This window comes from Nycticebus coucang, chromosome 21 (assembly GCF_027406575.1).
Source record: "Nycticebus coucang isolate mNycCou1 chromosome 21, mNycCou1.pri, whole genome shotgun sequence".
NCBI classification, from domain to species: Eukaryota; Metazoa; Chordata; class Mammalia; order Primates; family Lorisidae; genus Nycticebus; species Nycticebus coucang.
Genome location: NC_069800.1, coordinates 62,034,452 through 62,057,697, shown reverse-complemented (window position 1 = coordinate 62,057,697; position 23,246 = coordinate 62,034,452). Strand labels below are relative to the sequence as shown.

Below are 23,246 nucleotides of genomic sequence, written 5' to 3'. Positions count from 1 at the left end.
ATGGGCACACGCAGATGGGGATCACAGGCAGCCACATGACTCCTAATATTTGTCCCCAACTACGCAGGGTCAGAACAAGAATGGTAAGCACAGAGAAGTGCACTTTCCTGTCTATTGTCCCAAACGTGTAACGTCTGGTCTGGGCACCACCTTTCTACTTCGCTCTGTCAGACCCTGTCCACATCCAGCTGCTGAGGAAGTGGCATCACATCAGGGAACGGGCAAAACTGAATGGAGAAACCAGGTGAATCGCTGATTGTTCCAGGCAGAATGTAGGTGGTCGAAAGATGGCAGGTATGTGTTCACTGTAAAACTTGAACTTTGTGTTTGAAAATTTTCTTAATATAATGTTGGGAAAATGTAAGTGAAAGGGCACAAGTTATCTTTTACGTGTGGTTTACACATAGGCAGTCCTGGAGTTACAGACATCCAACTCGTGCACAACTTGCAATTACAAATGGAGGCTATTATACTAAGTCCCTGAGTTACAAACATCCAACTGATGTATGACAGGCACTTTTAGTTGTTACAAGTAATAGGTTAATGTACCCGTTCCAACTTACATACAAATTCAATTTAAGAACAAACCCACAGAACCTATCCCGTTTGTAACTCGGGGACTGCCTGTATTCCACTTCCAATAAAAGCAGCTCTATTTTCAGCAGGGAGTAAATATTTAATGGCAGAAGATGACATTTATTTATTTTTATTTTTTGCAGTTTCTTTGACCAGGGCTGGGTTTGAACCTATCACCTCTGGTATATGGGGCCAGTGCCCTACTCCTTTGAGCCACAGGCGCTGCCCTTAAGTAGGGCATTTTTTTTTTTTTTTTTTGTAATCCAGTTTTTGACCGGGGCTGGGTTTGAACCCACGACCTCCGGTATATGGGGCCAGTGCCCTACTCCTTTGAGCCACAGGAGCCACCCAGAAGATGACATTTATTAAAACAAAGAGTCAAGATTACATTGCTATCTTTTTAAACCAGGAGAAGCCATCAAATTTGTCAATATTTAATGAGTATCTACTGTGTGCAACTTACAATACAGGTGCCTACAGTGATGATGAAGTTTAAGATGAAGAGTTTCTCGAAGAGCCATATACATTTTAGGAAGCATGGAAGTAAATATTTTACAAAGTATAATGATTTCAGTGAATGTGTGTTTACTGGTTCATTATCAGCAAACATGCAGGATACTTTTATGCATTAGGTTGAGGGAGGTGGAGAAATGAGTCTTGGCCTCTGCTATGAGGGCCTACATCCTGGACAGCAGAGAGCCCCCAACTCCTGGTTTCTGGCAGTTCAAGTCCACCCTTGAATTTTGGCAAATGTTTTCAATCTGTCAATCACAAAGACTATCCCTTTGGTGAGGAAGCAAGCCCCGATCCTAGAAAGAGTACTCTAAAAGGCCCAGGGTTTTAGACTCATTAATTTTGTCATTTTTCAACCAGAACCAGTCACCAGCTCGTAATAAGAATAATGAAACTCCAGCTAAGCTGAAGCTGACAAGTCTATTCCCACCTCCAATGAAAGCTGGCTACTGAGATAATCAAGCTTGAATCTCTCCTCACAGCAGTCTTTTGTACTTGCTAGACCTACTCATGTACAGATCATTAAACCACATGCTGATTCATAAAGGGAAGGGAAAAATTAGTTGTAAACAGTTAACTTGAAATTCAGATTTTTCTTGTGCACAACCTTTTTATCTCTAAGAAGTAGGTTTTTAAATTCATTTGTGAACTACCAAAGAATTTAAACTATTGAATTCAGGAAGTCTCTTTCCAGTAGAAAATTTTATTTTCATTGCTTTATATGTGTAAGCAAACACATCTTACATTATCACCAGGATTTCACACTCAGCAAGTCAGAGTTCACACACCAGCCCCGCCCCCTCCAAAGGGCATAAGCAGCATTTGGTATCACAGGGTAAAAATACAAGAGACTCAAAAGTCAAACATTACGTTGAATTTCATTTTGAATACTTACCAATCAGCAATTTTTTTTTTTGCAGTTTTGGGCCGGGGCTGGGTTTGAACCTGCCCCCTCTGGCATATGGGGCCAGCGCCCTACCCCTTTGAGCCACAGGCGCCACCCAACCAATCAGCAATTTTAAACTACGTGAAATAAAAAAGCAACACCCCAATAATCACTACTGGGTACACACATTTAGAGCAATTCCCATGCAGGAGACCTAGGTTCCAACTTGAAAGCCACACCAAGTATCACCCACTTCAATCTTGCACGCTGGATCACAGTACAAGAAACAGTCCCCTTCAGAGTCACTAGGAAGTCTGCACAGCAGAGCCAGAAAACACTGGGGAGGTCACAGAAGGAATTGAAGGAAGCAGGGGAAAACCACACTTGAACTCTGCCTGCCAACACTTGAGAGGCTAAGACATTCTGCACAGTATAAATAACTGAACCTCAGGATTCTCTTTCTCCTAAAGTACAAGAGTTCTGCATTTCCCAAAGGGTGTCTGAAATCCTGATTCAAATCTCAATGCTGATGCCAAGCAAGATCACCATTTCTGAGATTGTGGGGTGGGGCAGGGGGAGAGGACAAGGAAGCTCAGCAGGCAATCTTCAAAATATTTTATTACAAAATACAGTACACAGTTTACAGACGGTTCCCAATTTTCTCTAATACATACATTGCTGAATGAAGCACTGCAAAATACCTGGCGTCGCCCATAAAAATCTAACTTCTATAATAATTTCAATCCCCTTAGAGTTACAGAAAAATTCTGCAACAGGCAGTGGAATGGAGAGGCAGCAAGTTGCCGAGGACGGCTGGGCTCTCAACTGCTGAACAATGACATCGTTTTCTCCAAGGGTTGAAATCCATGTCCATGGCTGACAACCCGCCAAAGCTGGGACCCAAATTCCTATGGAGACGAGGCAGAGTGGAGAGAAAGGAACTCCAGACAACTCAGAAGTCTCAGGCCACTACTTCTTATTCCGTGGTTTTAGCTCTTCTGCTGCATTACGTAGGAAAATGTAATTTTTCTTTTGAGGATTATAAAACTCATGTCCCTAAAGAAAAAAACAAACCCCAATGAGCTTATTATTAAAAGCACCAGTCAGCATGCTGTGGCCACTGTTTATCTGTCAAGCCCTGTGGCTATGTGCTTGAAGCAAAATCTCTCAGAAGGCGGGAGAACAAAACAAAACAACAAAGAAATAAAAGTTAAAGGTATAAAAAAGCTTGAGTCTTCAGAGAAGGCGGAGGACCTGGTGCAAGCCTATCATTAACATCCTGCTGGAAGAGACCTTGTCTCTCTTTTTGGCACTGAGCCCCCTTTTAACATCTTATGCCTTTAATGCTAAAATGCTGTCCTGGGGTCCCTTGGTCAGGATTGGCTCTGACTTGAGAGGGTTTCGTGGAGGAGGAAACATCCAACCCGTGTCACTGGGATGAGGGTCCAGGACGACCTGTCCACAAAGGAGCAGTGGTGTAGACATGGATAAGGGCCCCCATGGCATTGTGCCCAAGCTGGAGGGGATGAAGGACTGTGTGACAGCAAAGGGGCCCCAAATATTAATCAGGATGAGGCCAGTCTATAAAGGGCCATGAAGGGCAGATTAATGCCTTTGAACATTGTCCCACAGGGAAAAGGAAGCATGGCGATGGGATGATCAGATCTGAGTTTTAGGAAGAAAGGCGAGTGGGTGGGCAGGGAAGACAATCTGGAAGAGCCTGCAGGCAGGGGATCAAAGCCTGTGGTGCTGGGCCCTGCATTGTGGCTTCTGCCTTCAGCCCAGGGGGAGCCTGGAGGGCTCATCTATGACCACTGATTCCCATCCTAACGTGACATGCAGCTTTTGTGAATGGCTATATCCAAGCAGCAAGCTAAAAATATTAATCATATGTAATCCCAAATTTATACTAGAGTTAACTGTCCTTGAACTGAGCAATGAAAAATTCCTGAAGCAAAATTTTTCTTTCAATTAAGAAGACTAATTTTTGTAACCCCCACTATAAACTGACACATTAAGATTACTTCAGTTTCAAGCAGCACTCAAAGCAGTGAGATTTTATTCTTTCAATTTACTATATGCATCCCTCCTTGAAGACTGGGAAACAAAAGAAAGGGGAGAGGCCAGGTCCCAGGTTAGGAGCCGAGTACTGGCTTCTGTGGGCAGAGCCCGGATCTCAGGAATGAAGACCTGGAGAACCCCAAGCACAGGGAGGAGGGTTATGGAGCACCTAGGCGGAGACAGGACAAGGCCATAGGTGAGAGGCTTCAAAAGACCTCAAGGAGGATGGCCAGCAGCAGCTGAAAGAAACAAGGAAAAGAGATGCAAGAAGCTGAGGGAGGAGAGCTCTGTGCAGGACAGGATGGACAATACGCCTGACGCAGGGAGGGAAGCTCCTGCACTGTACAAGGAGAATGTGGCCAAGACTCCTGAGTACAGCTCCAGGATGCCAGAAAGTCCCTGGCAGTGGACTGAGGGGCCAGTGGGCAGGGAACAAAGGGCAGGTGCTGCTACCCACTCTCAGACGAGCTCAGCAGTAGGGCAACAGGTTTCTCGTGGCTTCCTGTGCAGGTGGACAGAGGGAGGAGCTGGTGGATGGGGTAGAAGACGGTGGAAGAGAAGATGGCATCAAGGACCTGGGAGTGTGTGAGGGACTCGCATGCCTGTCCAAGAGTGAAGGCACTGTGGCAGGGAAAGGTCTAGGAAGCAGAAGCAGAAAGCAGAGGCAATTGGGAAGAGAAAGATGAAAACCAGCACAATGAAGACGTGTTCTTCAGAACCAACAGGCCAGCTGGCAGACACACCTCACAAGACTGGGGAGCCAAGTCTGCACACTTCAGCACAGCTCCTGGAGCCTCAAAAATGCAACCATGAGGCAGAGCGCGGTGGCTCACCTGAGCTCAGGAGTTAGAGACCAGCCTGAGCAAGAGCAAGACCCCAATAGCCGGGCATTGTGGTAGGCGCCTATTAGTCCCAGCTACTTGGGAGGCTGAGGCAAGAGAATCACTTAAGCCCAAGATTTTGAGGTTGCTGTGAGCTATGACACCATGGGACTCTACTAAGGGTAACAAAGTGAGACTCTGTCTCAAAAATAAATAAATAAAAAATGCAGCCACGAGCCTACCAGCTACTCACTCCCCCACCCAATCAAAGCTGCACGACAGTCCAGCCCCTCACACACTTCCAACCACTGTGCCAATTAGTCTCCCAAAGCACCGGCCTTCAGCTTGACCTTACTTCTGTACCCAGGGACAGAACAGCAGCTTGGAATGGCTGACACTAACTGGGTATTTCCTGTGTGCCAGGCTCTGACCAAAGGCTGTAATGAATCCCCACAACCCAGCAAGGAAGCCTTGTGATCTCCCTTCATAGGGAGGTGACAACAATCTGTCAGTCTGGAGCAGGTCTGGGAATTCTCACCTTTGACCAGTCATAGCTGGAAGCATATGCAAATATGTTTCCATTGTGATTGAAGCAGCAAGCTGATATCGGTTGATCCAGCTGTTCTGAAGTTTTTAGTTTTGTTCTGGCATCTTTGTCCCAGAAGCTGAACCTACCATCAGATCCCACAGTCGCAAGAGTGCCATGAACAGGATGGAACGCGATTCCATTTACCTGCAAGGGTGAATACACACCATGAGAAGTCCCGGCAGAGGAGGATGGAGAGATAGGTTTCGTCAACAGATGCTTCCTGTTTACACTAGGAGACAAAGTGTGCACACACATTTCATTTTAGCTGGCTGCCCACTGATTATAAGAGAACCTAGCCACACTTGCTGAATGAGCTGCCAGCCCAGAACCTACATCTCTTGTGATGAGAACATCAGCAGAAGTTAACATGTGTATTCAGCAAGGAAACCCGAGGAGCGCAGTTCAGGGAATTGCCTGTTTGTCTCTTTTTGAGCAAACAGTACTTTCTCAGTCTTTGCTAAGTGTAAACTGTCAGAGGTAGAAGCTCTACCCGAAAGACCGAAGCTTACATTCAGAGACAGGTGAGAGAATGAAGCCAGTCTGTTTCATAAAAACAGAAAACTGAAGCCTACAGCATTAAGCCACTTATCTCCAGCCATCAATACATATAGGCTCTTCAATGATTAATCTTTTCTGATCCCATAATTACTCAGCCACCTCCACGTCAAGTTTCTAGATGTATTTTCAAGGTTAAAGTTTCTAAAAACATACCGCATAGATGTCTTGAGGAGCTGAAGTGTTGGTTCCATTAGATCGATGACATTTAAAGGTAAAGTTATCTTTGGCACTGAAAAACAAAGGATCATCTAAGTTTTCCTTTCTACAAAAAGTCTCAATTCCAAGTATGCAAGCTGATCGAGTCCCACTTACGGATTTGGGGGGTTGATGTAGTGAATAGCAACTCTTCCCTCAATACTTCCCAGGGCAAAACCAGTTGGCTTATTCTGTTTGTCTTTAAAAATAGCTACACATCGATGCTATAGTTAAAAGAAAAAAGGACATTATCACAATGTGATATAAGATTTCATGACTAATGTGAAGGAAAACAATTGTTATCCAATTTTTGAGTTTTAGAAAAACAGAAGCATATTACTCAAATATGATAAAGAAACTATTCTTATTCCCCCATTAAGCATTACCTTCTAATTTTTTTCTTTTTTTGAGGCAGGGTCTTTTTCTGTTGCCCAAGCTAGAGTGCAGTGGCATCATCATAGCTCAGCCTTGAACTCCAGGGCTCAGGCGATCCTGCCACAGACCCCTCAACAGGTAGGACTAAGGTGTGTGCCACCATGCCTGGCTGATTTTTAAATCTTTTTGTACAGCCAAGGTCTCACTATGTTGCCCAGGCTTACTTGAAGGCTGGCTCACTGTGCCAGAGCTCCCAAGGCCAGGAGGCTCCAATGCAGCACCATTCTCCCTGTGGGGAACAGAGCTGCACCCTTTGATTAGCAGCTCATATCTGGCAAGGGGGGCACCTCTCAGGAGGTCCCCAGTGCGTCTGTGCCTCTACTTCCCCAGCTGGAAAAGGAAGCAGGGTGAGGGGGACAGAGGATGTGACAATACTTTCCAAACTCTGAATGTGCTGCATGCAAGCTAGACATGGCACTTTACCCAAAGATCACTTCCTCCTCCCACAAGTGACAACCTGACTACATCGCAGGGGCCCACCCTGCTGAAGCTTCTTTGTGAGGAACTCAGGAGGAGCCGGAGCAGGATCACAGCTGGGGGCCACGCTACGCAAATGAAGGTAGAAGGTAGTTTCTGGTATTGTGATGCCTACAAATTCCTGAGTAAAAAGGAAAACTGTATCCTCTGTCTATTGCTTGCCTCCCCCTTATTTTTTTTAAATAACCAGTCCATTTTTTGAGTAGAAAAAAATAAAAGAGACACAGAAGTCTAAAAGTTCTTGGAGGACAGAAGAGCCCAAGACTTGGCACACAGACCAGGAACCGCACGTCAGGAGGTGCCATTTACATGGCACAGCCACACGCAGCTACCCTCTGCAGAGGCTGAAGGCAATCCTCAACAATGGAATGGCCAGGTCAGACCAGACCAGGTTTTATCAAGGAGTTTGGGATTTACCCAGAAGGAAAAGGGAGACAGTGAATGGACTAAGCAATATTCTCAGAAAGCTTGGAGTTGCCATTAGGAGATGAGCCCCTGCAGTACCTATGAGGACAGACTGCAAAGGGCCAAGACCTAAGTGTTTGCTTCTTCTCTTAATTTGATTGTAATAAGAACACTTAACACAAGATCCACCCGCTTAACAAAATTTCAATGTTGTTCGGCAGATCTCTAGAACTCACTCATCTTGCTGAAGTGAAATGTTATACCACTGACAAGCAACTCCCCAGTCCACCATGCCACTCTCCATTTATGAAAAGCTTGACTTTACAGATACGACACATCTGTATTCAGAGTTTCTTTCCATGCATGGCTCATTTCACTTAGAATAGCATCCTTCATGTTCACCCAGATTGTCAGAAATGACAGCATTTCCTTCTTCTCTGGCCTCAGAGAGGTTTTATTTTACCCATTCACTTGGCTATTTTGAATAATGCTGCAATAAATATAGGAGTGCAGATATCTCTTCAAATCCTAATTTTAGCAAGGCACAGTGGCTCACGCCCATAATCCCAACACTTTAGGATCACTTGAAGCTAGGCGCTAAAGACCAGCCCAGGCAACAAAACAAAACCCCATCTCTACCAAAAAAAAAAAAGAAAGAAAGAAAAATTAGCGTAATGTGGTGGCATGCTGGCACCTGTAGTTCCAGCTACTTGGGAAGCTAAGGCAGAAGGATCACTTGAGCCTAGGAGTCAAGGCTGCAGTTTGTTATGATGTTGCTAGTGCAGCCTGGGTGAAAGAGTAAAGAGTGAGATTGTGTCTCAAAGAAAAAAACTCCCTATTTCAATTCTTTTGGATAAATACCCCTAGTGAGATTGCTAGGTCATAAGGTAGTTTTATGCTTAATTTTTTTGAGGAGCCTCCATGTTGTTTTCCCTAAGAGCGTTACCATTCTGCATTCCCTCTAACAGTGTATGAGGGCTCCAGTCTCCCTACATTTTCACCCAGCCTTGTTGCCTTGTTATCTTTTGCCTCTGTGATAACAGCAGTGCTGTCAAGTGCAAGGTGATATCTCACTGTGGTTTTTATTTGCATTTCCCTGTTGCACTGTGATGTTGATCACTTTTTTCATATACAGGCTGGCCGTCTGAGTATTTTCTTTGGAGAAACGTCTATTCAAGCTTCTAGTTTGTTTTTTCTTTGCTCTTGAGTTACAGTAGTTCCTTATACATTATGGAAATTAACCCCTTGTCAGAATAGTTTCTAAATATTTCTCCTGTTCCACAGGTTGCTTCCTCACTCTGCTGTTTCCTTTGCTTTGCAGGTTTTCAGTGTGAAACAGCTTCACTTGTCTATTCTCACTTTTGGCACTGCATCCACGAAATCCCTGCCAAGATGTCATGAAATTTTGATCTAAGTACTGGCTAAGGAGATTTGGATTAGATGTGGCAAAAGGGAGGGAAGGAGAAAAATGAAGCAATTCCAAAACACCTACTGAGTAGAAGTGAGAGAGCCTGGTGATTACTGAGACAGAAGACTGTGCTCCCTCCATAAAAGGAGGGAGAGGTGAATTAGGGTGACTTCTAGATGTCTGGCCATCGCAATGAAACAGATGGCCGTCTCATTTAATGGGATGTGGAGCATGTCAGGAGGAATAAGCTGGGGCTGGTAGTGGAGAGTGGGGTGATCAACCATTTGCTCAGCAAACATTTATAGAGCGCCTTCTATATGTCAGTCCAGCTCCAGGTGCTGGCAGTGAGGCAGCAAAACTACAAACCACCACCTCTGCTCTCACTGAGCTCATATTCTAGTAGGCAAAACAAGACAAAATTAGTAAAATATTTAGTATGTACATACGTTGCCTACATACATAGATGTAAAAATATGTGGTATACGGGACAGTAACTGGGAAGAATCCTGATGAGACAATAGCGTTTTAATAAAGAGCTGTACAAAGTAGTGTTGAGCTTGGTATGTGACTCGGCTGGACTGAGCTGTCTGAAAACTGTCAGGAGTTCTGACTCACACAAGATCTGTTGGGGATCCAGGTCTCCAGTCCAGAGGGTGTGAGTGAGCAACGACAATGGATAGATCAGGTTACATTTAAGAAGGTGGTGGCCTTGGGCACACACACATTAACACAACCTCAAACTCTTAGGCTTAAGTGATCCTCTAGCCTCAGCCTCCTGAATAGCAGGGAATACAGGTGCCTGTCACAACACCTGGCTATTTTTTTGAGATGGGGTCTCGCTTTTGCTCAGGCTGGTCTTGAACCTGTGAGCCCAGGGCAATCCACCCGCCTCTGCCTCCCAAGTGCTAGGATTACAGGCATGAGCTACTACGCCCAGCCAAATACATGCTTCTTTTTAAAATTCTTTTCAATCTCTGTCACCTAGTGGTGGTGTCATGATAGCTCCCAGGCTCTAGCAATTCTCCTGCCTTACCCTCTCCAGGTGCTAGGACCAAAGAGTGCACCACCACGCCTGCGATAGTTTTAAAAAAAATTTTTTGTAGGCTTGGCGCCTGTGGCTTAAGCAGCTAAGGTGACAGCCACATACACCAGAGCTGGTGGGCTCGAATCCAGCCTGGGCCCACCAAACAATAAGGATTGGCTGCAACCAAAAAATAGGTGGGTGTTGTGGAGGGCACCTATAGTCCCAGCTACTTGGGAGGCGGAGGCAAGAGAATCGCTTAAGCCCAGGAGTTGGAGGTTGCTGTGAGCTGTGATGCCACAGCACTCTACCCAGGGTAGATTTTTTTTCTTTTTTTTTTTGAGATAAGGTCTCACTATGCTGCGCTCAGCTCTCAAATTCCTGGTCTCAAGTGATCCTCTGGCCTTGGCCTCCCAAAATGCTACAATTGTTGGTGTGGCCACTGTGCCAGCCTAGAGATATGCTTCTTCAGTTAACCTAGACTCACCTGATGTTTCAGTGGAGATTCTATCCTCCTGAACTCAGAAGGTTGATTCTCTAATTGGTATACAATTAGGCCCCTCTCTGCAGTTGCCACCACGGCCATGGGGTATATCTAGGGAATGGAGGAAAGCAGGAACATGCTTCAAATGAAGGAGTGTGTTTTTTTATACACACATATTAGACTGATTTTTTTAATCACAAAATTAAGCCTGAGTTTTTTAAGTTTAATAATCCCATGATATCTACATGCTGTTCAAAAACCTAGAGAAACAGACTTCAAAAGTAGAACCTTAATTTTTTTTTTTAAAGACTTGTTTTTTTAAAACTAACTGGAAAATATCTGAATATTTAGAAAAACATACTTAGGAACTAAGAAGAAATAAAGATCACCTATACTGCTCCTCCAAATGATAACTGCTGACATTGTAGTACACTTTCTTCCAGTCCTTCCCCTGAGCATTGTGTCTATGTGTGTGCTTCTGAATAATCCTTGTCCTTTACTCAAAGTTTTGTGGGCCCATGTCGTACACTAGAGGCAGCCGTGTACCATTCCCTCTAGTGAACCAATGTTTAACTATATTATACATATAAAACAAAGACAATTTGCATCTTTGATTATTTTTCTCATGATAAATTCTTTAAAGTCTAATTACTGGGCCAGATGGTACAAAACTTTAAGACTTAGGAATAAATGAACAGGGAAAGTTCTTCCATTTCTATCTCACTTAGAGACAGGCCTGAAGATCCAACGTGGCACCACACCACAAAGTGACCGCTAGTTTTCCTCCTGTCCATGACAGATAGCACACTAGAGATAGTACATAGCTGGCTACATATGTTCAAACAAGTGACCAAAAAACCAGACACCCAGTTTTTAGTAATTCTGGAATAAATGCAGCACAAGAATCTCAGATGGCTGAGGCAAACTGAACTATGTCCTCCATATCTATTCCTAAAGTGACTTTGTCTTTTAAAAGGAAATACTATATATTAAGTTGAAATTTCTTACCACATCAGCACAGTAACACCTTTCAGGGAGTTGCAAAACCATCATAGGATTTGATGACCGAGTATCCCAAAACTAAAAGCAAAAAAACAAAAGAGAAGGCAGAAAGTGACCATTCAGAGCTGATGCGTTACAAATAGTGTAAAAATAAATGCCGAGTTTAGCTGGGCCAGATAATACCTCAGCACACATACCTTTAAAGTCTTATCCCAGCTCCCAGTCATCACACAGCTGTAGTTTGGAGCTTTGATCCAATGTATGGTTTTAACAGGAGCATCATGCTTTCAAACAAGACAAGAGTAAAATGGGTCAAGGTAAATATAACAAGGTACTAAACAGCTTTAGTTCGAAAATTCAAAGAGAAGGAACTAATTTAAATATTGAGGTCACACCAAACAAAAATCAAAGGATATCAGTGTTTCTCTATGACCAAAATATTCAATTTATTTTTTTTTTCAAAATATTCAATTTAATAGGAACATATTTGATTTTTACCCATAACTACCCTTCCCTCAGGAGATATTCAGCAACAACTAGTAGAGAACTTCACCAATTTGTTTACTAAGGTGACATGAACAAAGAGATCAAGGAGATGCTTCTAGTACATAGTACTGTGATCTCAAGAATGTGAAAATGTGTCAAGCGGCTCTTCCTGAACCCCCAACCAGGCTGGACCTTGGTTACTTCTTACCTTTGTTACTTCTGCCCTCTCTTAGCATTCTTCACACAAGAACCTGCCTGATGTCCCTGAGTAAACTATAAAAGCCCCAGGGGTGTGTGGAAGTGTCCCCCTTACTCACTGCTGTATTTCCTAGCCCCACTAAAGTGCCTGACAAATAGCAGTCATTCAATAAACCCTTGCTGAATGAACGAATGACCAAAGATAGTTGGTAGAAGGCCCACGTGTTGGGGTGTCAAACACGGGAACATCAAAGACCACCTGTAACATTTATCTTTTACAGCTTTTAAAGTCATTAACTCCTTATGATGCCATCTACACATATATGGAAGACCCATGACAAAGCAATCTGAAATACTAGTAAGAATGAGAACGGTTGTAAAACTTGTGTCACTTTTGTGTTAAGGAGGTTTCTGGTATATTACATTTAATTAATTTAATATTAAGTTTAATTAATTTGATAGTCAAACTGCATTTCCTACAACAGAGAACTACTAATAAATATAATTAAGGAATCATGACAGTCCTGGCTTCCAGTCTCGTCAGCCTCTTTGTTACCTGTGCAATCTGTATTGCTTGATTACTGTTGAGATCCCACATTTTAGCAGTTTTATCACACGATGCTGTAAATACTTTGCTCCCATCCTAAAATAAAATGTAGAAAATTTTGCATTGTAAGAAAAATTAAATATTTCTATCTCTATTTAGATATTAGGTTCAACATACTGAAGCAAACTTTGTAATTTTAATTTTTTCAGTATATTGTCAACTACAGTGTCATGCAAAAAACACATTTCAGCTTTATTAGTTTTAACTTTTTTTTTTTTTTTTTGAGACGGAGTCTCACTTTCTTGTCCCCGGTGGAGTGGCATGGCATCATAGCTCACAGTAACCTCAAACTCTTGGGCTCAAGTAATTCTCTTGCCTCAGCCTCGCAAGTAGCTGGGACTACAGGTGCCCGCCACAATAACCGGCTATTTTTTAGAGACAGAGTTTCACTCTTGCTCAAACTAGTAAGCTTAAGTGATCCACTCACCTTGGTGTCCCAGAGTGCTGGAATTACAGGTGTGAGCCACCAGGCCCAGCCTTTTTTTCTTTTTTCTTAAAGAGATAGGTCTCTTGCTGCCACCCAGGCTGGAGTGCAGGGCCACCTAGAACTCCTGGCCTCAAGCTATCCTCCCAGAGCACTTGAGCCACCACTCCCCATCTCTTCTGTGTTTTATTACTATTACCAACTTACTGTTTTTCTAAGACATAGCCCAGAAGCAGGATTTTTTAAAAATCAAAAATCACAACTTAGTGAAAAGTGACTCTAGTAACCCTGATCCTAGTGCTCCTCTTTGAGGCAACAATTAGCCACTTTTTAAACTTTTTCTTATTTTGATAAACTTCAACTGTTCAGAAAAGTTGCAAAATAATATAATAAACTCCCATGTACACTTCACCTAGATTCACCAATTGTAAACATTTTGCCAGTTATCTTTCTCTATATACACACACGCCTGTAATCATTGTTCAATTCCATGTCTAGTAATACTTTAAAATGCGTGCAATAAAATTTACAATACTCACTGGTCTTATCTAAATTGAAGAACAGCTTTAAAAATTAGTAGTCATTGTGTAATAGTCTTTAAAACATTCACACAGGCAACTCAAAGGCAGGTCTCTCGTCACTATGCTGGAAAGCAGCCAGGCAGCTTACACACAAGAACAAGTGTGCTGTATTCTAATGAAATTTATCTACAAAAATAGGCACTGGGTCAGATTTGGCTTAGGTGCTGACCCCTGGCCTAGAGTATTTTCATGTTTAGTTCCATAGCTCAAAGATTTACCACTGTCTTCCCCTAGCAAAACTTTCTTCCTACTGAAGTATCATTTCATTTGAAAGAAGACACAAAACCTACTCCTCACTCTATTAATAAAGTTAGAAAGATAATTCTTGAAAACACAGCCAAAGAAAGATATCAAGCATGGAGTGGGCTGCATTGAGCCTGAATGGAGTACTGGTCCCCCCAACTCATAATACCAGGCCCACCATTTGTAATCAGCACTGTGGAGTGGAGTGGGCCAGTTCCCAGAGGACGGGCAGAAGCTAACAAAAGACAAGGGAGAGAAACATTTTTACCCCATTAGGCCCTATGGCTTCAACCCTGCCCTTAAAGTATTGAAGATTCGCTTTTATCAAGTTTGGCTTTCGTGCCTCCACACATCTGGTTTCCACTCCCAGCTGCCCCCCCCCCCACCAAACTAGCATGTATCTTCCTACAAGGTTCCTCCGGGTTCTAGAGTCAGGAAGGTCTGGGCTTAGGCTCTGTCACTCCACTTGTGCTCACTCAAGGAAGTGAGCCCCTTAGCCACTTTGTGACTCTATGTAGATTTAATCTAGTTGTCACAACTTTCCACTAAGCGTAATTCTTATTTCTTTCTATATTTGACTGTGCTAAGAGGTCATGAGTCCATGAGCATAGATTTGTTTGTTTACCTACCTACCCTGACTTCCTATATTCCCAGGGCTTAGAACATAAGAGATGCCTGATAATAAACTTGGCAAAGTCAAAAGGTTGTGAGGTGGAGCTTGAATTTGAACTCAGGCCTATACTGGATGAGACAATGCCAAAAAGCTTTAAGCTTTTCTTTTCTTTTTTTTTTTTTGTAGAGACAGAGTGTCACTGTACTGCCCTCGGGTAGAGTGCCGTGGCGTCACACGGCTCACAGCAACCTCTAACTCTTGGGCTTACGCGATTCTCTTGCCTCAGCCTCCCAAGCAGCTGGGACTACAGGCGCCCGCCACAACGCCCGGCTATTTTTTTTTTTGTTGCAGTTTGGCCGGGGCTGGGTTTGAACCCGCCACCCTCGGCACATGGGGCCGGCGCCATACTCACTGAGCCACAGGCGCCGCCCTAGCTTTTCTCTTTTTATGATTCAGTTCAATTCTTATCTCTTCTGTAAAACAGTCACAGAATCCCTCCCAAACTCTGTATTTGGTTATTTAGTATGAAATACCCAATTTCCTTAAGTACTAAATTTGACAGTTGGTATTTCTGACATTTCACCCTGACACTTCTTGTTTTATTTTATTTTTTTGAGACAGAGCCTCAAGCTGTCATCCTGGGTAGAGTGCCGTAGTGTCACAGCTCACAGCAACCTCCAAGTCCTGGGCTTAGGCAATTCTCTTGCCATAGCCTCCCGAGCAGCTGGGACTACAGGTGCCCACCATAACGCCTGGCTATTTTTTGTTCTTGTTGCAGTTTGGCCGGGGCTGGGTTTGAACCTGTCACCCTTGGCGCCCTGCCCACTGAGCCCAAGCCTTCTTATTTTATTTTTATTGTGAAGGTACATCCCCATTCTTTCAAATGCCTGTTTTGGCTTGTGATTACCTTCCAAAAAATTTTTTGAGCAATTTTTGTGAAACCATGGGTAAGTAAAAAATTTGTTATTTTTGAATTATGAGTTGCCATGGAACCAATGCAAAACAGATAGCTCAAAGGAAGGACGTGGCTAACAAATACAGAGTTCTGTCAACAGTTTGGGAAGTTCCATTCTGGTGGTTTTACCCTTGAAAATGAGCCAGATGGGCAACCTGAGACCAAGGTGAATAATGATGATATGAAAGCAGTAGTAATGGAATCAAATCTATTCCGAACTATGAGTGAATGAGTAGCAAAGTTTGACATTACTGTTCCAACATTGGTACCACTTGAACCAAATCAGCAAGATAAAAAAGCTGGAGAGGGCGGCGCCTGTGGCTCAGTGAGTAGGGCGCCGGCCCCATATGCCGAGGGTGGCGGGTTCAAACCCAGCCCCGGCCAAACTGCAACAAAAAAATAGCCGGGCGTTGTGGTGGGCGCCTGTAGTCCCAGCTGCTCGGGAGGCTGAGGCAAGAGAATCGCGTAAGCCCAAGAGTTGGAGGTTGCTGTGAGCCGTGTGACGCCACGGCACTCTACCCGAGGACGGTACAGTGAGACTCTGTCTCTACAAAAAAAAAAAAAAAAAAAAAGCTGGAGAGAGGGGTTCTAAATGAGCATCAGAAGAGAAGCTGTCTTGAAGCTTGCATTTCATTTCTTTGCTTTCAGGACATAAAGAAAATCCATTTCGCCATCACAGTGGCAGGAGAGGGAGGAGGCAAGCTGGGACCTTAATCTCTAGGCTCCCCAAGGCCAGGCCAAGGCAGCCCAGCTAGGAGGCTGCACACTTGCCCCAGGCGCTTCATCCGGCCTTCTGGTCTCATCAATAACACACACAAAATTTAATTCAAGAAAAGCTTTCAGAGAGAGCACCTAAGTAAAGCTAACATTAAAAACATCAATAAATTACTATATTTACATTAAAAAATTTATAATCCCCACAATGTGGATACATCCATGCTAAATGATGTTCAGCTTATTATTAAATACTTGAATAACACTGTACTTCAAGTAAACGAGAACATTAAAAATGGAGTGAAACATACGTCACTCCAGCAGACATCTAGCACGGGCCCCGTGTGCATCTGCTGGGCTTTTGGAATGGTTTGTCCACTATCTTGAACTTCCCAGCAGCGAACCTGTGGTTACAAAACAAATTAATGCAGATGAAGCAATTCGCAAAGTACTAGTTGCATTTAACATCTTATAATTAATGGGGTACAATTTAACTATGCATGGATCTCTCAGATTGACCTAATTATCTACCTTTAAGAACAAAGTAATTGAAAAAATATGCCAAGCAGCTGCTTTCCTCTTCCCAAGCCATTAAAATATATAAATTCTACCTCTTACATCTAAAACTGCAAAGACTTTCCCCATCACATCTGTAAGATACCTGTCTTCTAAAGCAGAATATCACTTACCCACTACCATTAAGACAGTCAAGACCAATGTGTAAAAACTTAACTCTCTGAATACTTCAAGTTTCTATATAGAGTAGAACCTCTGTAAGTTGACCACTCAAGGGACTATAACAAACTGGTCAACATACGGAGGAGAACAACATAAGGAACCAGGCCTACAGTACTGGTGCCTGTCTGGTCTACGAAAGTTAGATCAACTTAAGGGGGTGGTTAACCATGGAGGTTCTACTGTAATTTTTCCAGATTATAAATTTTCTAACTATGACAAGAAAATAAAAATCACCCTAATTCCACCAAAGACAAGCATGGCTATCAGCTCCGTGTGCTCAATCTCCTTTTCATGTGCATGTTATTTTTTATGAAAACAGTAAACTACACAGCATATTCATTTCTTTTATTTGCATCATTAGTCTATTTGTCTTTAAACATTCTAACATTCTTAGCAGCAAATCAACTGATATTTCCAGAAACATTAGCCTATTCATCTTTAAACATTCTAACATTTTTAGCAGCAAATCAACTGATATTTCCAGAAACTACACATAAAAATCAAACTTGTTCAACCTTGACAACATTCCTCCCTCTGTTCTCTCCTCCTCCCCCAACAGGCCCTGCCTCCCTGTTGCAGACCAGTTTGAATCTTTCCCCCGACATTTGCATACCATGAATTGACTTTACTATTGGATGTAATTTTCAAAACTTTCTCTAGGAATATGTTTTTATGAGAAGCAATACCAGGCAGCGGCTAGGAGTGCAGACCAGGAGTTGGACTGTGCTGGTTCTGGCTCCTGCATTGCCACTCAGACAGGTGATCCACGGCCAGTTATTTTACATCCTGAGGCCTCAGCATCCTGATTCATAAAATAGCGATCACAATGTGTTCAAAGTGCTTTAGTTGAATGGGTACAGGCAAAACTTAGTAAAGGCAGAATACAAATGTCTACATACAATAACTAAGAAAATGCCATGAAGGCTAGGTTGAACAGTTTGATGAGAATACTACAGATTGTATATGAAACCAGCACACTGTACCCCTTTACACTAATGTACACAACTATGATTTAACAATAAAAAAAAGACTAATTTAATTTAGATAATGCATATAAAGTATATTATCAGATTTCCTTAAGTCCCAGAAGGGGACTCACTGACACAAAGGGTACATAAACTTAATGATCTCTGATGAATGTTGCCAATTATCCTTGGAAGAGCTCAACCAACTAACACACCTAATAGCAGTACAGGTAAGGTTTCAGCTTATCCTTGCTGGTACCATTATTCTTTTAAACTTAATTTTTGTTAATTTGATAGAAAAGGAATTTATCATGTAAATTTGGGTTTACCTATGTGACTGAATAAGTTTATTTTTTTAAGTACCTCTTTACATCCTTTCTTTTTTACACTATAATATTTTGTTCTTTTTCTTACACAAAAGAAATGTACAATGTTTATAAAGGATTTATATTATCTAAAGTTGAAAAGTTTAACATACCTGGAGAATACTTTTAGGATGCCAAGAAGAGAAAATCGTTTGTGTGGGCCACTACAGATAACATTCTTTCTTGCTGAATACTACATTTGATCTGGGAATACATTTCAACACTGTAAGAATTCTTAAGCTATCGAATGGTTGTGGTTTCCTAACAAAATCAGTGATGTTTGCCATTCAGAAGGGTTTAGACCCTCTAAATTGATTTCTTTAAAAAGGCTATGAATAAATCTTAACCCTGATTCATGGACTTGGGGAAAAATGGCACCAAAGCTAGGCTTGCCCATACAAGAAATATGCTTCATAAAACACGCATTTAAGGAGCACTTACATCATTAGCCCATGAGCCTGCAATAAGAAAGTTTCCCGGCAAGGTTGGCGGGCTAAAAGATAGACAGCCAATGCTATCATCGGGAGAAGATGTTACTTCAATATCCTGGAGGAAAAAGCCAATGTTAAAATGTATGCTTAATCACAATTTAATTCAAAATTGCTTTCTTTCTCACTAATCACCTCATGAACTAACTGAATTAGACCTCTCTTACTTTGATCAAAAAGAGTAGAAACACACAAGCCAGTGATAATGGCACTGCCAGGACTGAAAGTAAAACTCTAAATGAATGCCCTTGGCCTCGTTTTCCAAATGAGGCTCCACTAGGTCACTCTGCCCAGAGCTTAACTGTAGTTATCAACTACTCTCCCTTCTTCCCAACCACAGAAATTCAGATTCAACAGTCCTGGGCCAGGCCCTAGGAATCTGCAGCATTAACAAACAATTTGGATAATTCTGGAGATCTGCCAGGTCAAGAGGACCAGGACGCTAGTCCAGGGGAAATATTCTCTGCGCTCCAATGTTTGAGAAAGCTGGGCTAGATAAAGTTTCAGAGCTTTCACTCCAAGGAAGGCTCCCACTATCTTGGGTTCTCCTGCTGTCCTTGGTGTGAGAAACTCTTGCTTAAACTCTTCCTATAACTCTGGAAAGCCTTTTTTTTTTTTTTGCAGTTTTTGGCTGGGGCTGGGTTTGAACCCACCACCTCTGGCATATGGGGCTGGCGCCCTACTCCTTTGAGCCACAGGCGCCGCGCAACCCTGTGAAGCTTTATGTGGTACCTTCATAGGGTTGTGGTTATCTGTAGTTGTGCTGCCAAACATGCTGGTCCCACCAGTTCCAAAACCTGAGGTTGTTCCAAACAGACTCATTTTGGCCCTAAAAAAAAAAACCCAGAAAATGTTAAGGACAGGCTGTTTCTTAAGTAATAAATAATACTGAAAGGCAGTGTAAAAATAAATTAAGTCACAGAAGGGAAATACTCTAAATGGCTTGAGGCCAGGCTTCTCTTCTGAAGAGATCTAAATAAGCCATAAGCAGAGAGCTTTTTATTCATTCATTTATTTATTTATTTATTGCAGTTTTGGCTGGGGCGGGGCTTGAACCTGCCACCCCCGATATATGGGGCAGGTGCCCTACTCCTTCAGCCACAGACACCGCCCAAGCAGAGAGCTTTTTAAACTTTTTAAATTTTCTTAGAGACAGGGTCTTGCTGTAATACACTGGTATAATTACAGCTCACTGCAGCCTTGAACTCTTAAGCTCAAGAGATTCTCCTCCCTCAGCCTCCTAAGTTGCTGGAATTATAGGTGTGCACCATCAGGCTTGGCTAATTATTTAAGGTTTTTTTTTAGCCATAAGGTCTTACCATGTTGCACAAGATGATCATGAACTCCTCACCTCAAGTGATCTCCCACCTAGGCCTCCCAAAGTACAGGTGTAAGGCACTATACCAGGCTGCAGAGTGCTTTTTGAAAATAAACTTTTAAAGAACAATTTTACATTTACAGAAAATTGCAAAAGACAGAATTGATATACAATCCATATCCAGTTTCCCCTATTGATAATCTTACATTAGTATAGTACCTTTACCACCCTTAATGAACCTGTATCAATGCATTAAGTTTTTTTTTTTTCAGTTACCAGTTAAAAAAATAAATTCACTCATTCTTTACATAGAGACACCAAGCTGTACACCAAGAATACAACAGAAACAAAACAGAAAGTCCTCATTCTTTATGTTAGGTACTGTATGTGCAGAACTTCACAAAGTAGATATTAGTGTCTCTAGGACACCAGAGGACACTACTGGGAGTTTACTACCTCTTACTAATTTCTGCATTCTGCTTTAGGTCAATATCTCTGTATGAAATTACTTAGAATAACTAGTCCTGGCAACAACCCAGCAATGTCTCTGTAGGATAAAATTTTTTTTTTTTTTTTTTTGAGACAGGAGTCTCACTTTGTTGCCCTCGGTAGAGTGCCAGGGTGTCACAGCTCACAGCAACCTCCAACTCTTGGGCTTAGGCAATTCTCTTGTCTCAGCATCCCAAGTAGCTGGGATTACAGGCAATTGCCATAACGCCCGGCTGTTTTTGTTGCAGTTGTCACCGCTGTTGTAGCTGGCCGAGTTCAAACCCGCCATCCTCAGTATATGCAACCTACCCACTGAGCCACAGGCACTGCCCGAGGGTAAATTTTAGAAAATAATTCACTTTAGTCTGCTAGAAACAGTACCAAAGCATCTGCATTATGTTGTGGATGTCTAGCCAGCCAGAATTTCTCCTACCCTGAGTTTTTTCTTGAGTATCATGGTCTAGCAGGCCCATGAGGTTTTGAACATGGCCTCTGCCACTCACAAGAAGTGGAACTCTAATCTCTTCAGGCCTCATTTTCCTGCTCCACAGGGAAAATCAACACTTTTTCCAGGGCTGCTCTGAGGATCAAATCAGATTATGTAGAAGCTGCAATGTCTATCATATAGTGGGTGCAACAAACAACTTTTTCTTCTTTTTTCCTTCTAAAGAGAAAATCTATGTATTGTAACTCCCTGATGATCCACATACATTGATGCCACATTCTAACTGTTACCACTTAGCAAATTTGTACACAGAGAAGTCTGCAGTGTCATTTACCTCTCCAAAAGGGGTCTAATAGCTGACAGCTATACTTGCTAACAAGTGTAACATCTTCACCAACACTGAATGGAGAAACTGCAAGAAATTTGGGAAGGCATTAAGTTTCCCCAGCTTCATAAAAAATAAGTACAGAAGAAAAGGTCAGAGCAACAGCTAAAAGCACATTTATATATCAGAAAGCAACTTTGTGAGAAACCATGGTGCTTGCCAACTACACTTCCGCCCTCAAATGCAGAGATGTACTTGAAACACCAGTTAACTGTATGAATGAACAAAGAAATGACAAGGCTTCCACAGTCAGATCCAGGAGCTAGCAACAAGGTTTTGGGCAAGTTATTTAGCCTTGATTTTCTCATCTGTAAAATAGGGACACTAACACCTACTTTGCAAAGTTCTGCACAGACAGTGCCTAAAACACTATCAATTTTTAACAAATGTTACTTCCATTCCATTCCCTTTCTTCAATCTTCAAGTAGGCAAAGACCGTTTCTTTTTTTTTTTTGTAGAGACAGAGTCTCACTTTATGGCCCTCAGTAGAGTGCCGTGGCCTCACACAGCTCACAGCAACCTCCAACTCCTGGGGCTTAAGCGATTCTCTTGCCTCAGCCTCCCAAGTAGCTGGGACTACAGGCGCCCGCCACAACGCCCGGCTATTTTTTGTTGCAGTTTGGCCGGGGACGGGTTTGAACCCGCCACCCTCGGCATATGGTGCCGGCGCCCCACCGACTGAGCCACAGGCAAAGACCGTTTCTAACAGCAGGGATCTCAGGGAAAAGAACATGGTAGACAAGTGGCATTCACCTGTTAATCAGCCCATATGTTATGCTGAGCACTGGGAAGCTTCAAAAAGCTCAGAAGGCACAAGTACCTGCAGAACCTAGTCGACCTAACCTCTCACTCTTCCTCTTTCCCGCACTCCAGCCACTCCTATCTGCCTTGGAGCGTTATCGCCCATAGTTCCTTCAGCCTGGGATGATTTGCCTGCCCCCTCCCTCAACCCCGTTGCCCCTTCAGATCGCAAAGTTGCCTCCTCCAAACTCTTTTGGGGTGATGTAAATGGTTTAAAACCGCACTGTTGTGACGTTTACACAACTACATAAAATTTCTCAAATTCATCTAAATTTTGTTCTAAGAGAGCAGGGACCTGCCTGGATTCTTTTCTAAATGTGCTCTTGGTCCCATGGCACAATGACTGGCCCAGAGCTGCTGGTATTTAATAAATACCCGGAGAAGTACTGCCTCCGCAACGGTTCGCATGTACATATGCAATACGTACTTGGCTGGGGAAGGCCCAAGCAAACAGTTGCAGAGAGTGATTAAGTGCTGCCAAGGAAACGAAGCAGCTGACACGGGAGAGAGGATGCCGTTCTGCAGAAAGGCTTCTCCGAGAAAGTAACACGTGTCTGACAAGCCACACATGAAAGACGGAAGGACAGAGGCGACAGACGTCGCTATTAACTCAGTGGGGTCCTTCCCGGGGTCTGTTTCCCCACAAGAAAAACGGCGGGTTAGACCCTAGGTGACCTCCTAATGTCCCTTCAGCTCTGACTTCGCTTCCAGGGACCACTAAGGAAGCTTGGTCAACAGTCCGGCTCGCGCTCCCCGAGGAAGGGCCAGGCCTCCGCAGGCGCCATGGCGGCAGGTACGGTGGGGACGCGACACGGGGCCTACCTGTGAGTCGCACCCCGGCGGGAAGCGGCAGCAGGGAGCGGAGAGCACTGGAGAGCCCACGGAGCTGCTCCAGCGCGGTGGCGCCAGCAGGGAGCCCAGGAGTCGGAGGCGCCTTCACTCCAGCGGTGGAAACGGCCCTAACTACCACAGAGACAGGGCGCGTGGGGCCCGAAGCCAC

The 23,246-nt window shown here is 43.2% G+C and overlaps 1 protein-coding gene and 1 long non-coding RNA gene across 3 annotated transcripts in view; one reads left to right on the top strand and one right to left on the bottom strand.

Annotated features, from left to right (window-relative positions):
* LOC128573412 (uncharacterized) overlaps positions 1–2,865 on the top strand; it is an 11,462-nt gene extending 8,597 nt beyond the window's left edge. Inside the window, exons 2-3 of one of the 2 annotated variants that reach the window (XR_008376465.1) lie at positions 172–294; positions 2,728–2,865. This is a non-coding gene — a long non-coding RNA (uncharacterized LOC128573412). Of the gene's footprint in view, positions 1–67; positions 295–2,727 lie in introns of both variants that reach the window. The other variant, XR_008376464.1, reaches the window with a different exon arrangement.
* RAE1 (ribonucleic acid export 1) lies at positions 2,576–23,246 on the bottom strand. The gene is made up of 12 exons (XM_053573657.1): positions 23,069–23,246; positions 19,541–19,637; positions 18,762–18,866; positions 16,564–16,656; positions 12,672–12,758; positions 11,629–11,715; positions 11,438–11,509; positions 10,433–10,540; positions 6,317–6,423; positions 6,158–6,233; positions 5,396–5,590; positions 2,576–3,031 (listed from the first exon to the last, which is right to left on the bottom strand). The coding sequence occupies exons 2-12, from the start codon at positions 19,628–19,630 to the stop codon at positions 2,945–2,947; spliced, it is 1,107 nt and encodes a 368-aa protein (XP_053429632.1). The 5' UTR covers positions 19,631–19,637; positions 23,069–23,246; the 3' UTR covers positions 2,576–2,944.